At 32.4% G+C, this 14,145-nt stretch overlaps 2 protein-coding genes, 1 long non-coding RNA gene and 1 other non-coding gene across 5 annotated transcripts; 2 read left to right on the top strand and 2 right to left on the bottom strand.

Annotated features, from left to right (window-relative positions):
- Positions 1–920: 920 nt before the first annotated feature.
- On the bottom strand, positions 921–5,148 carry LOC105119595 (uncharacterized). Of its 2 annotated transcripts, XR_841157.1 has the most exons (5): positions 4,235–5,148; positions 2,219–2,371; positions 2,044–2,131; positions 1,444–1,772; positions 921–1,303 (listed from the first exon to the last, which is right to left on the bottom strand). It is a non-coding gene; the product is annotated as an uncharacterized LOC105119595 (long non-coding RNA). The 2 variants fall into 2 exon arrangements; XR_841156.1 differs by lacking the exon at positions 2,044–2,131 and having other exon boundaries at positions 4,235–5,146.
- An 895-nt stretch (positions 5,149–6,043) lies between these two features.
- On the bottom strand, positions 6,044–7,084 carry LOC105119594 (60S acidic ribosomal protein P3-like). The gene is made up of 2 exons (XM_011017747.1): positions 6,806–7,084; positions 6,044–6,403 (listed from the first exon to the last, which is right to left on the bottom strand). The coding sequence occupies exons 1-2, from the start codon at positions 7,004–7,006 to the stop codon at positions 6,233–6,235; spliced, it is 372 nt and encodes a 123-aa protein (XP_011016049.1). The 5' UTR covers positions 7,007–7,084; the 3' UTR covers positions 6,044–6,232.
- Positions 7,085–8,315: 1,231 nt separating this feature from the next.
- LOC105119596 (xyloglucan galactosyltransferase KATAMARI1 homolog) lies at positions 8,316–12,102 on the top strand (the record flags this gene model as incomplete). Its single annotated transcript, XM_011017748.1, has 3 exons — positions 8,316–8,342; positions 9,640–11,654; positions 11,985–12,102. Coding segments are annotated over exons 1-3 (2,160 nt in total), but the record flags the coding sequence as incomplete, so codon positions are not given.
- A 198-nt stretch (positions 12,103–12,300) lies between these two features.
- On the top strand, positions 12,301–12,372 carry TRNAG-UCC (transfer RNA glycine (anticodon UCC)). The gene has a single exon. It is a non-coding gene; the product is annotated as a tRNA-Gly (tRNA).
- The last annotated feature ends 1,773 nt before the right edge of the window (positions 12,373–14,145 follow it).

Here is a 14,145-nt window from a genome sequence, read left to right as displayed (position 1 = left end):
CATGTACACTAAACTGACTCGTATAAAAATTACATATGAAGATATCACTTATATCTATGAAAAAACTCTCGTGATGGTTATTTAAGTGATCCTTAAACTTGAGATCACCAAGTCGTCTTATATAGAAAATGCTATACTTTGATAATGTTATATGTTATCTTAATTAAGGTAACAAAAAAAAGAGAGATATTGATTGTAACATGAACTATATGATCGTACTTGAGTGATCAAGAAAATATTCATCACCCTATATCTATATGAATTATAAAAAATATTTCATCTATTCTTAAATAATATTGACTAAGAAATCATTAGTCAAAATAAAATGAAATTTAAAAGGAGTTTTAAATTTTATTCAAACGATCAATAACTATTATGTACAAAACAAACATGATTTAACATGGTAGACATAATATATCCTTTAATGTTAAATCAAAATATTATTGATGAAAAGATATTAATTATATTGAGAAACCAAATTCTGATAAAATTAAGTTTATTTTTGTATTTAATAAGTTATGAATTGAGATATATCATTTGTTTCTTTAAAAAGAAATCTTCAAGTTATCCTAATAAACTTTATTTTTAAATTTAATTCATTTGTTTTTATCTAATTAAATTACACTTATCTTATTTGATCCAATTCAGTCTATAATTTAAGTAGTGTATTAAAAAAAAAAATTTGCTTCAAATAGAGCTTTGTATCTTACCCTTGAAATAATCAATTGCACAAGACTCGATAATATTTGGTGTTATAATTGAATTGTTGTTTTGTTATGTTTTGAAAAAAAAATTGCTTTAAATTAAATTTATTTTTAAATTTTTTTATATACTAATGTAAAAAATAAATTTTAAAAATAAAAAATATTATTTTAATATATTAACAAACAAAAAAAACATTTTAGAACACTATTTTCAGAGATACATTAAATTACTAGCTATTGATTGAATGGTTTCGAACCAGTTCTTGGAAAATGCGACAACAGTAGCAGCAGCATCAATACCCTTTGGCAGGCTTGGAGATTGTAGCTGTTAGTGTGGTATGAGTTAAAAGAGGGTTTGAGAGAGAAACACCGCGGTTGGGATCATGTTCATCAGTCTCATCATCATTGCCAAAAGTTCTCCATTCGGCCTTTTCATCGACGCAGTAAGGTTCACGAACCAAACTGTGTCCCCATTTGTGTGATCAACAACATTTGCAGTGTATGGCTTGCGTACTTCTCCGGTTTGTGTTTGTTTGTTTTTCATCTTGGCGTAAAGTAACAAAACACGGCGGGGGGGTTCGTTTCTCTGCCTTGGTCATCTAGGAAAAGAAGAAACCGTATGTTAAGTATGCTCAAGCTGTTTGTAACTAATAGATAGATATATTATAAGAAATAGATGGACACTAGATTCATGCGTTGGCTAGAAAAATCATTTTCCGCCCTCTGATTTCACACTTGCCTGATCAAGTATTCTATGCTGGCTATCTACACGATGTGATTGATCTTCAGCATGGATTCACCGAGCAGCAGCAGGAACGAGCAAGGAAATGCATGAAGGTCAGCATACATGATGATTTATATGTATAGTTTTCCTATAGGATGGCTTCACATGTAATGTAAGGATCAAAATCGATCCTTTCGTTTTCGACCAGTGTATCTGGTGTCAGGAGGCACAACGTTTCCTTTTATTCTCAGTTGCTCTTTCTTTTTAAATATCCATTCTCTGTACTACCCTTTCCTGGTTATTTTCCGTTTTTTCTTAGGTCTGTTCTTGTCTGGAATGCATACCTGCATTCCCACGGTAAATGCATATATAATAATTAGTGAATGAAAACCCCCATATTAAAAAGAAAAGGATACTATGCTTACAAACAATCCCAGTTGACGCCTGAACAAAACAAAAAATACAAGACAAAGCAGCCCAAGAAAATGACATATCAGAATGTAAAGCAAATTGATAGAGAGGTGAATGCCCGTGCATGATGAAATGAAGATTAGCAGACAATTAGCATCTAGCACATCATGGTTTCAAGGTTCATATTCTTGAAAAAGTTGCAACCTTCTATGGATATATGCTTTTAATCCCAACCCGAACATTCAGGCTACAGGGTTGGAAAGGGCTGGAACGATCAAAGCCAAGCGAAAACCTAATATATGAAAAACAATATTTCTAAGCTTCTCCTTATCAGTCATAAAAAGCCCATCATGAGAGTTTTAAATAGAGGCTAGCATACCTGTGTGGGTAATCAATAACCACACCACCAGCAAATCCAGCATGCATTGCAGGTCTCAAAATTAATTCACGCTGGGCTATGTTTTCAGGATACACTTGAAACACTGCTCTCGCTCCTCTTGCCAAACATCTATATAATGATCCAAAGAATGCCCTGCGATAAAAACATCATTCGATTTAACAATGGGGAAAAAATAGGCGTCAGTGATTCAAAGATACTAAATCTATATAATGATCCAAAGAATGCCCTGCGATAAAAACATCATTCGATTTAACAATGGGGAAAAAATAGGCGTCAGTGATTCAAAGATACTAAATCAAATGGGTAATGTTGATCATTAGCTACTGTTGATTGAAATCTAATCGAATGCAACAAAATTTGTTTAAATTTGTGAGTATAGTCGAATTGAATTTCTTGTAAGCTTGAGCGTGGATCCCTTTGCAAGCTCCTCTATATAAACTCAATACTGAGGCTGCAATGTTTGATGGAAGCTCAGTTGGTTTGGGTGGTGGTGTCTGCGATGAAGAGGGAATGAACATTAGGGATGCATCAAAACACTAAGCGGTCAAGCATCAGTGGAATTTTTTGAAGCTCGAGCAATTTTATTTTGATTTCTGCTGGTCAGGGATGCAGGTTTGCTTGAATTAGATATTAAAAGTGACATTCAGACTGTCAGCATGGTAGTAAACAGCAGAAGCAGACCCCAGGCAACTTATATTGGACTCACCATTGCAGATATCAGAGGCATTGGCTCAAACTTCCAGGACTCAAGTTTCAGCTTCATTCCTTAACAATCTAGAAATTTAGCTCATTATCTAGCTCACAACACATCAGGGAACCGAGAGATTGTCCTTTTCGAGAACAAGTTTCTGGCCTTATTTTTGAGTTGTCTGTAATAGATGTATTAAACTTTATTTCTTTTCATTAATGAACCCCAGTTTTGTCTCTAAAAATATACAGAAGAAACCAAGCCCAAAGTTGACCCCAAACAAGATTTGATAGTTGACAGACTACATGAACCAAAAACAGAAAAGAGAAGAGAAGGAACTTGCTTCAGTCTTAGTTTTGGCTCATGCAAGGACTTATCGGCTTTGCATAACCACTAGGAGCCAAATTGAAAGTCAAAAGAATAAGGTTAGCAAAAGGCACTCCATAGACAAACAACCCATACAAAGGAAATGCAAAAAGATATGGAAATATAAGAGGCTAGGAGAAGCATCACCAGACCAGCTTACCAGCTCCAGAGTGCAATTCTGTAAACATTGACAGTTCTATTAGAATAGAGGTTCAAGTTTATGTATTATGGAAATAAAAATTAAAGAAACAAATCAAATTCAGTTAGTGACTTTCACAGGGAAACCATAGACCCGTAATTTTAATATCATAACTTCTCTAAAACATCCTCCCCAAAATCTCATTTTTCCCACTCATCCAACCACTTAAGATTTACTGCTAATTGTCTGTCCGATTAAAAATTCCTGCCATCTAGAATGGTCCGCCTTGCAACATTAATTTACTTTCTCTATAAAAATCTCAGTAAGAAAGGAAGGGGTAAAGCATAAGCATGCTTTGGCTCCTAGTCCTTAGTTGAAGTAATAAACAGGTAGGGTAAGGAGAGAGACTAGTCATGACCTTCCAACTAAAAACTAAATTTAGCAATGTATCAGACGTTTTGCCTTGAAAAACTGTAACTTGCTCCACAATTTCCTCTTTTTCAAGGGAAGGCTATGACTAATTCATGAATGTCAACCTTTTATTTCTTTTATTAAGTGATGTGTTAATTAAAAAACACAAGGAAAATGCAAGTTAAACAGGATGAGCAAAAGACAAGCCTATGCCTAACTGAAATAACTTCGTATAGGTGGAATGTCAGAAGATGACTACGGGAAGCATAGTAAGAATTAGATGAGGTTCGCCAAGAATACTGAATTGCAAATGAATTTTATGGACAAGTTCTAAAAAAAAACACTTGCATAGTACATGCATACATGTCAAAAGCATACTAGAGAGTAAAACCTGAACAGCTGAAATACTGATGGCACCATCAATAACTCCAGGTGTCGAAGTGGTATGCCCTGCAACAAAAGATAATCATTCCATTGATAAATATAAATTGAATCCCATGGAAAATAAGCTTGCAAGTTTGATTGCATATTCCATCGTAATAACAATAAATCTTGCATCGATGACCATTTTCAGTTAATGCCTCCCCACAAAGTCCTGATCCGCAGCCTGAAAAAGTCCAAAATAATCACAGTAAATATTTGAATCCAAGGGTCAAAAACTCTGGAACTAAATTTTGCAGATGCGGACATGGCCATGATATGTAAATGCATGATTAACCAAAAAATAATAAATAGTATCAGAAATTCAAGGTTTTAAAACAACAAATGCTTGAGGTAGAAAAAGCTAACGCCCCACTCAGGCATATTAAAAGGATAAACCACAGCAACAAAATAAAGTCTTATTGAATATGCAAGGGAAGAAGTAATATCAAGAAATGCTTAATTAAAATCTTGTTGGATAAGTCAGTGGTCCTGAATCCTGACTCGTGTTTGGCTCTCCCCTGAAGCACTATTCTAGCTACCTCGTCCATGGTCTTTCAGTCCAGTTAATTTCACTACAGAAATCTAGGTTATTCCATTTAACAAAAGACTGATTTTGCCAAGCAGCAAAATTATCAAAGTTGAGACCTCTTGTTCAATTCCAAAACATTAATGAAAGCAATGGAAGAGTTATTTTCTAAATGGTAAAAGATCAGCTCTATTCCAAAGCTTAAATTCATATAGGAGGTGCATACATGAGAGAGAGAGAGAGAGGGTCCATATGTTATGGTTACAGGAAATGTAATATGCAACATACATATCGATATCGAGGAGTGATCTAGGGATTTCATCATCAGGCAAAGCAAGAAGCTTTCGCATTTTAAGAATTAAATTAAAAGAAAGACGAAGAAAAAGAAGAGGAGGGACACCTGAATATCGATAATATAAAAAGAAAAAATATATTTCCAAACCTCTGAATCATCATAAAAAAATTCAGGTGAAGCTAATAGCTCTAGCCGATTCAACATGCTAATAACTCTTGCGAAGTCATCTATTAAGAGCTACGAAGCATGAAAATTGGTCCAGAATCGGACAGACGGGCGATTAAAACCAAGTGCCCTTTTTTTTTTTTTAGCGCGAAAGAAAATCCCTAAACAGCTGAGCTTGCATCCCAGACAAACAATCTTGGTCTGAGAGCTGCCTCAAATAATTCTCAAGAAGTAATACAAGCGCCATTGATATAGGGAGTCTTCATGCAAGTTGCAAGGATCTTCCACGATCCTTCCAACTATATTACCGGCAACAATGATGAATCCAGAAGTAATGTCAAGGCCTAAGCAAATTTGTTGCTCTGGAGTTTGCTTTAACATGCACCCTGTTACCATTGAGGGTTTGTGGTTGAAACGGAAAAAAACGAGAAAAAGCTGCAACATACTAACATCGGAAGCATCTGTGGCTATCCTCCTGAAGGGGTGTGAAACATTGGAAATACTATTGATAATCTTTCATTCAGCATGCTAGAACCTTTCAAAACACAAATCTTAGGAGTAAGGATATCCCTAATTGTATTAAATGTTATTAAGATCGGAGGTTGGAGCCAAGTCGAATCTCACAATTGCATTGAACACAACACTTGCAAACGAAGTCATGCTAATCCCAAAACTTTAATAAAGAAAACCACACTCTAGTTAAATCAACTATCAAACCAGAGGCAGGAACCGATTCGCATGCATCACAAGAGCCAGCCAAGCGGACACATAACAAGAGACACTCCAATAACCAACCAGAAGCTTAAAACATGATAAAATGCTAAATATAAACTCATTCAATATACCCACCTCTGATCCAAAAACACTTAATCTGATCTAAATCCAATTCACCAGGGCTAGTAAAATTTTGCAACATGAGTCAAAACCATACAGAATGAAACAAGACAGATCAACGACGACACATTAACTAAGCAATCGCCTTAATCAAAAAGAGAGAATCCCATATCATCATCACTCTCTGGCTCCTCTTCCTTCTTCTCCTCAGCAGCAGGTGCCTCAGCTGCAGCTGCTGCACCTCCTGCTGGAGCTGCTGCTGCACCTCCACTACCACCGCCAAAGAAGGCTCCACCGCAGCCACCACCAATGATCACCTGCACCAAACAAAATTTACCCACCTCATTAGACAACTAAAACTAACATCGAATGCCAAATCCACATATATTTTGCACTCTCATATGACAACTATTCTTGCCTACAAATTCTAATTTAGATAACTAAATTATATTCCAAATTAGAAACAATTGTTCAATTAAATAAAAATAACTTGAAAAAGATCAGATGAATAAGTTTCTCACTGCAGTGCAAGCCAACACACATACATGCATTTATGGTTATGAGATGATGCTTCAAAACCCTTAACTGTTTGAACAAACAGCAAAAGGTTTATTAACAAAACGGACAAAAGATATACTTCATGATGAGATACTAAATCAAATAATTGTACTTTAAAGCAAGAAAATAAACAAAACGATAAAGAGAGAAAATGTGAGGACCTGGAAAACGGCGGATGAAGGCGTGACGTAAGAGAATGAGGACTGGACGCCGCCAGAGGAATCAGCGGAGAGAGCAGATTGGACAAGTTTCCTTTGCAGCTCGAAGGTGGAGGAAGCGGAGGCCTCAATATCGCCTTCGGCGATCTGCTTGGCACTCCACTCGTTACCAGAGCACCTGCAAACGAATGTGAAAACTCCCATTTTGATTTCGAATTGATTCTCCTTAAACCCTGAATTTGCTACGAATCTAACAGAGTGAAAGAGAGACGGCTCGCCAGTCCTTCGAGTGTGGTATTTATCTGATGGAAACCTAGGGTTTGTAATTTTTTTCGAAAAGGCTGGTTTGTCCTTAAACATCTTTTTTAATTTCTATGCTGCCCTCCTCATTATTTCTCCCTTCTTTTAGATTTATTTTTAAATTGTTTTATTTTTAATTACACCATCTTTCAATATTAGTTTTATTAAAGATTAAATTTTGTAAATTTTTTTACAGAATTATCTTAATTTTATAATTTAAATCATAAGTTTAACAGTTTAATTAGAATGTTTTAATTTTTTTATTATTTTTAATTTCACACAATAGATTAATTAAAAAATTATTTTTTTTATTTTTTTATTTTTTTTATAAAATTATTCTCGTAATAGATTGCCTGATTTCATTTTTAGCTTACTTTTTCCTAAATGATGACATGAGGGCTACTGAGGCAACAGACCTTAGCATTTAATTGTTGTGAAATTATATGTTGATCTTAGGGCAGCTTTTAAAATAGATTGTCATAAACTGTTGTCTATTATTAAATCAACTAGTGTTTAGTGGTGATGATGTGTTTTGTGGTTATAATATTTATGAATTATTATCATAGTTTTATCCTTTTTGTTCTTTGAATTAGTTGCTTGACATTCGATTAAGTTTTGTGAGGAATTTATGCAGCCATTTAAGTAAGTATTTAAAAATATGGTTGTATTTATATTTTTAAAAAATTTAATTTTTTATATTAAAAATTACATTTTTTATATATCTTAAATCATTTTGATGCATTAATCTTAAAATAATTTTTTAAAAAATAAAAAAATTATTTTGATATATTTCAACATGAAAAACACTTTAAAAATCAACCATAACTATATTTTTAAATATAATGCATTGAGTTGTAGTGCATAGAGTAATTCATTTGACTTCAAAGTATCTTTTATATCCTTCTAATATAGTGTGTATGTTTGAGAATGTAATAATTATTGTTTTTTAAAGTATTTTTTATTTAGAAATGTATTAAAGTAATATTTTTTTATTTTTAAAAATTATTTTTTTGTACCAGTACATCAAAATAATCTAAAAATATTAAAACTAAACAAAAAAATTTTAAAAAATTATAAAACATGATTTTCATTGCATTTCTAAACGAGATGGGATACAAAAAAGGCTAATGGTCTGAACATGTTTATTCGTTTTTAAGGATTCTATATGATTGTATGCTATTTTTAATGAGATGTAAGGGTTTGATATGCAGAAATGGAAGGAGGTGAAGCACAGAAGAAGGTGAACAACATGATTTTATTTGATCAAGCTACAAACAATAAGCTTTCTGCTGAAGTTCTCAAGTATAAGTTTGTGTTGTTTGTCTTGTCTGACCGAGAGATATGAGGGTATGTTCCTAACTCTCTGTGTTAGCTTTTTTATATTTTATGTGGGTTAATTAGGTTTTAGAGCTTGTTCAAAATGCATCAAGGGATAACATGAAGAACAAAATAGTAGTAAGGTATCTGTTGTTGGATTTGAGGAATGATGGAGAACTTGGAAAGTTCTCAGCATATGGTGGATTGCTGCCTAACATCAATCTTTTTTTTTCCCCTTAAAAATCTGAAAATGCAATCACCTAGCCCAAGTGGCCTTCCAAGGCCACCAAATTACCTAAAAAGATTTATAGAGTATCCCAAAACATCATTAAAATCATGTTTTAAAAAAAATTAAAAAATTTCTTTGTTTAAAATTAATATTGTATAAATATTTTTAGATTGTTTGAATGTACTATTATCAAAAATAAAAAAAAAATATATAACACAAGTTACATAAAAAAAACTTATAAAGTGTTTGGAAACGCAATTGAAATTATATTTTTTTAAAATTTAAATTTTATTTATAAAAAATAAATATTTTTTTAATGTTTTTAAATTATTTAAATATGCTAAAGTCAAGAATACTTTTAAAAAAATAAAATAATATATTATTTTAATATATATTCACACAAAAAATACTTTGAACCAGGACAACCACTATCAATATTTTCAAACAACTTTTTAGTATTATTATTAATAAAAGGGAATATTTAGTTTAGTTATCTATCTATCTATATATATATATATTTGTTTTTTATGTGCTTGTTGATGATTTAATTAGAAGCACCAATTCAGAAGAAATTAAAAAGAAAAGAAAACCCGCTGCCCGTTCAAAAAAAATACCCTCGCTCGCTCTGAACTGTTGGATTGTAAATATCAGCATGAATTTAATGATCTTTGTTTATTAATTAACTATTATTATCGTTGATATATTTTTGTTTGATCAAGTAAGTTACAATTAAGGACAGACTAGACACTTAAAACTGGTTAATTATTCTCTGAACATTCTATGGATCAAAATCCTTGAATGCTTCAACGCCACCACAATTATAGAGCTTCTCTCTTGTTTCCTTATCATTGGTTTTCTCTATAATATTTTCTTTCTGAAGGGAAATCCCTTCCCTAGAAATTAATCAATTCCTACGTGCATTTCTTTTTTTCTTTCATATCCTTAAACACCAAATCCCAGCTGATTCTCTCTTCTATCCCATTTCTTACAGCAAGTGCTTATCGAGAAGAATAGATACATGCATGATCAAGAGGGATTGATGAAGAAGGTGCCGATAATTAAAAAGGGTTGCAGCAAATTCTGGTATTTTACGGTCGTGTTTCTTTTATGGTTCTTATTGCTTTACTTCTTCTTTAATTCGGGCTCAAAACTTGATAAGAAGGATGATTTCTTGTTGAAACACCATTATGATAATTTTGTTGATACCAATGAATCGAGTTTTGGTGGTGTGAATTGGAATTCCAATGAAGAAACAGGGCATGTTGCACCAGACTCTATTATGGATATGGATACGAAAGCAACAGGTAATCCTGTCGACAATTTTTTTACCGGTGGTGATTGGGACAAGTATCTTCGTGAAGTATCTAATGCTGGGAAAGAATCAAAACCGGAAAATCAAATACATCTTACAGAAAATGAAGCTCGATCGATCAACAAAGTCTTTGGTGAAGGAAACAGAGAAGAATCTGGTAATGCAAGGAGTACAGCAAGGGAGAACCAGGTCAAAAAACCGTTTGATCATTCACTTCCTAGAGAGGCTAGGAGGAGACGGGTCAAGAAACCGGCAAGGGAGAAACGGGTCAAGAAACAGGTGGATCATTCACTTCGTAGAGAAGAGAAGGTAATCGAGGAGGTCATCGAACAGCCTAACAAGGAAGATCAAATAAGGAGGCAAACCAATTCGGATTCACATCCTGAATCATGTGTAGGCCGATACATTTATATCCATAACCTTCCAAGCCGATTCAATGGTGATTTGGTCAGGCATTGTCAATCACTTAACGAATGGTCTAATATGTGCCCCTACCTGTCAAACTTTGGCTTTGGTCCCCAGCTAAAGAATTTGGAAAGGACGCTCTCAAACACTGGCTGGTATGATACAAACCAGTTCATGCTAGAAATCATTTTCCACCATAAAATGAAGCAATACAAGTGCTTAACCAATGACTCTTCATTGGCTTCAGCAATCTTTGTCCCTTACTATTCTGGGCTTGACGTTGCTCGTTATCTGTGGAATGCTGACAAGAAGATGAAAGATTATTATTCTCGTCATCTTGTGAGGTGGCTAAGAGAAAGCCCCGAGTGGAAAAGATTGTGGGGTAGTGACCACTTCATGGTTGCTGGAAGGATCACTTGGGATTTCAGGAGATTAACGAACAACAACAATGACTGGGGCAACCAGCTTATGATTTTGCCTGAATCTAGAAACATGACAGTGTTAACTATTGAATCAAGTCCGTGGAACAACAATGACTTTGCAGTACCCTATCCAACATACTTTCATCCTTCAAGTGACAACGAAGTGTTTCAATGGCAAAACAGGATGAGAAGACTGAAAAGGCAGTTCTTGTTTTCTTTCGCAGGTGGGCCGAGACCTGACCTCCCAGATTCTATCCGTAGTGACATTATTGAACAGTGCCAGGCCGCAAGGGAAAAATGCCTATTGCTAGAATGTATTACCGGTTCAAGCAATTGCTATGAACCAGTTAATTTGATGAAAATGTTTCAAAGCTCTACGTTCTGCTTGCAGCCTCCAGGGGATTCCTATACTAGGCGATCAACTTTTGATTCAATCTTGGCTGGGTGCATTCCAGTTTTCTTCCATCCAGGTTCATCTTATGCCCAGTATTTATGGCATTTCCCGAGGGATTATACTAAATACTCCGTGTTCATACCGGCAAACAAGATAAAAGACGAGAAAGTCAGCATTGAGAGGACGTTATCTCGGATTCCTATACAAAGAGTATGGGCTATGAGAGAAGAGGTTATAAAGCTGATTCCAGGCATGGTGTATGCTGATCCAAGTTATGGATTGGAGACCCTTAAAGATGCATTTGATCTCACAATTGATGGGGTTCTTGAAAGAGTTGAGAAGATTAAGATGGATATTAAAGCTGGAAAGAATTTTTCTGAAGATATAGAAGAGTATACTTGGAAGAAAAATTTATTTGGGACAGAAGGGAAACATGAATGGGATCATTTCTTCGATAGGTCAAAGATGATAATGTATTAGGATTTTTAAATCTTAGAGAAGAGATAGAATGTACAATCTTTTTATATATATAAATAAGTTTTGGTTATTCCGAATTCAAAGTGTATATTGGAATGATTTTAACAAAAATAAGTTAGAAACATCAACTGTTTCGATTAGATTCTTATCATACAACATTGCCCCCTTTTTTTTTTCTTTGAAAGATCTTGGATCAACATTGAAGGTCTCTCATAATCAAGCACATGTTACAAGAACAGAAGAAACAAAAAAGATGTGGCAGATGAGTTCTAAATATGATTGTGCTGCATCCATGCTTCTGATATGAGTTCAGTTTGACTTGGTAGTTTGGGTTGTGAAGCTTATTTAGCCAGTAAGCTTGGCCTCCCGGGCTTTGCAAAAGCATTGCAACAGGAGGCCATTGAAGACAAGAACTTTGCTCTGTGCAGAGATGGGAAGTCCAAGGTCTAGCTGATAAATATGAAGTTTGTCACAGCCCTTATGCAAGAGGAAAAAAGACCTCTAATTAAAAAACTTTATTTTTCTCACAATCTTATTCTTGTATATGATTATGAACAGCGCAGTGGAACTCATACTATAAAAAAAGTTTACTGCTGTGATATATTGAATAATTATTAGGAATCGAAGATTTAAATAAACCCAGCGTCTGTAGTCCAACGGTTAGGATAATTGCCTTCCAAGCAATAGACCCGGGTTCGCCTCCCGGCAGACGCAAAGATTTTATATTTTTATTTTCTCTTTTATAAAAATACAAAAAGCATTACTCATAAATTTAATTTATGAGAAAATTACAATTTTAGAGTTGCTTTTAATTCGTGTCTGGATAGAATAGACAAATTCAAAAAAGACACAGATATATTTAATTAAAAATATATTAATGGACAAAATAAATATGTCTATGCAGTAGGTTTTAAGGTAAATTTATATAATGCCAAAACAAAAATTACAAAAATACACACACATGAGAAGAAAAGCTGAAGGAAAGGCACATTCACCATGCTACTATAGTGTAGTTACCTTTTTGCTTTTCTAAAAAATCAATGGCATTGAAGTTTGGGTGTTTTGGTACTTTTACAATACTAATTGGTTATTATACACCTCACCAGGGGTAAAAGTTATCTTTTTATTTCTTCAGCACAATAAAATCACTTATTTATCTTTAAAAATAAAATTCTAAAATTAATATAAAAAGGCTTTATAATTTTTTTTTTACAGTTATTTAAAATGACTCAATTTCACTTAGAATCAAAAATTTTAAAGCTTGTGTACAAGAATGTTTTTGTCTTTTATTATTTTTATTATTATTATAAAGTTGATGGATGACACTTTAATCTTTTAATAAACATAAAATAATATTTTAATAAAAAAGTTATTGATACGTAAAAGATGGCATAGTTTATCATTGACAATAATTTCTTCTTCTTTTTTCCCTTCTCTTTTCATTGAAAATTGTGATGGCCATTTAAATTTTCATACTTGTCCTCTTAGATATTAATATTTCTATTCTAGTTTTTATTATTTTAATTTTTAATTTTTTTGACATTTTTATTTATTTTATTTCAATTTCATACTTCAATCCAAATTTATAATATATTATTTCTTACTAATTTGATCCTTGTCATTTTTATTTCTAATTATTTTCCTTACTTTTTTGTAAAGTTTTTATTTATTTTTAATTTCATCCTTAAATCTTAATTTATAATTTATTAATTTTTACAATTTGATCTTTACTTTTTAATTTTTTTTTGTCTCTTTTGCTAAATTGATACTTCTTTTTAATTTCACATTTTAATAAAAAAAATTTTGTAATTGTTCTCTAATTTATTTTTTATTTTAATTTTGACCCTTGTTTTTTTAATTACTATTTGTTTTAGATTATTTTATATAATTAAATTTTTTTATTCAATTTCATTATTCAATATTTGATTGGTTATGTATGAGACTTCATAGCTCTCTAATTTATTTTTTATTTTAATTTTGACTCTTGTTCTTTTAATTACTATTTGTTTTAGATTATTTTATATAATTAAATTTTTTTATTCAATTTCATTATTCAATATTTGAGACTTCATAGTTTTTTCAAATATATTATTTTTAGTCTAATTATCTGAGTTATGAGTTGAAAAATTGACACAAGTTGAAATCTTTTTTTTAAAAAGAGAAACTTATTTTCTTTTTTGATTTTATTATTCGATATTATTTTTTTCAATGGGCTTTTTGATTTACTTTATTTCTTTATTAGGTCATCTTAATTTCATGATCTGAATTGTAAGTTTGATGGGTTAATTCGGTTAGCTCGCTCCTTATTATCTATATTATCGATTTGTCATATTAATTTAGTTTGAACCTAAGTATTTTTTTTTTTGTTCTAATCTCATTCTTTCATATTTAATGGATTAAGAATTAATTTTGATAATTTTTTTATTTTTTTTAAAAAATCTTTTTCTCAAATTATTGTGATATTTTTTTAAAAAACAATTGGCCTAT

The sequence above is a fragment of the Populus euphratica genome, unplaced genomic scaffold, assembly GCF_000495115.2.
Source record: "Populus euphratica unplaced genomic scaffold, PopEup_1.0 scaffold3173.1, whole genome shotgun sequence".
NCBI lineage: Eukaryota > Viridiplantae > Streptophyta > Magnoliopsida > Malpighiales > Salicaceae > Populus > Populus euphratica.
Note: the sequence above shows the minus strand (reverse complement) of the source record. Positions and strands in the feature narration are given on the sequence as shown.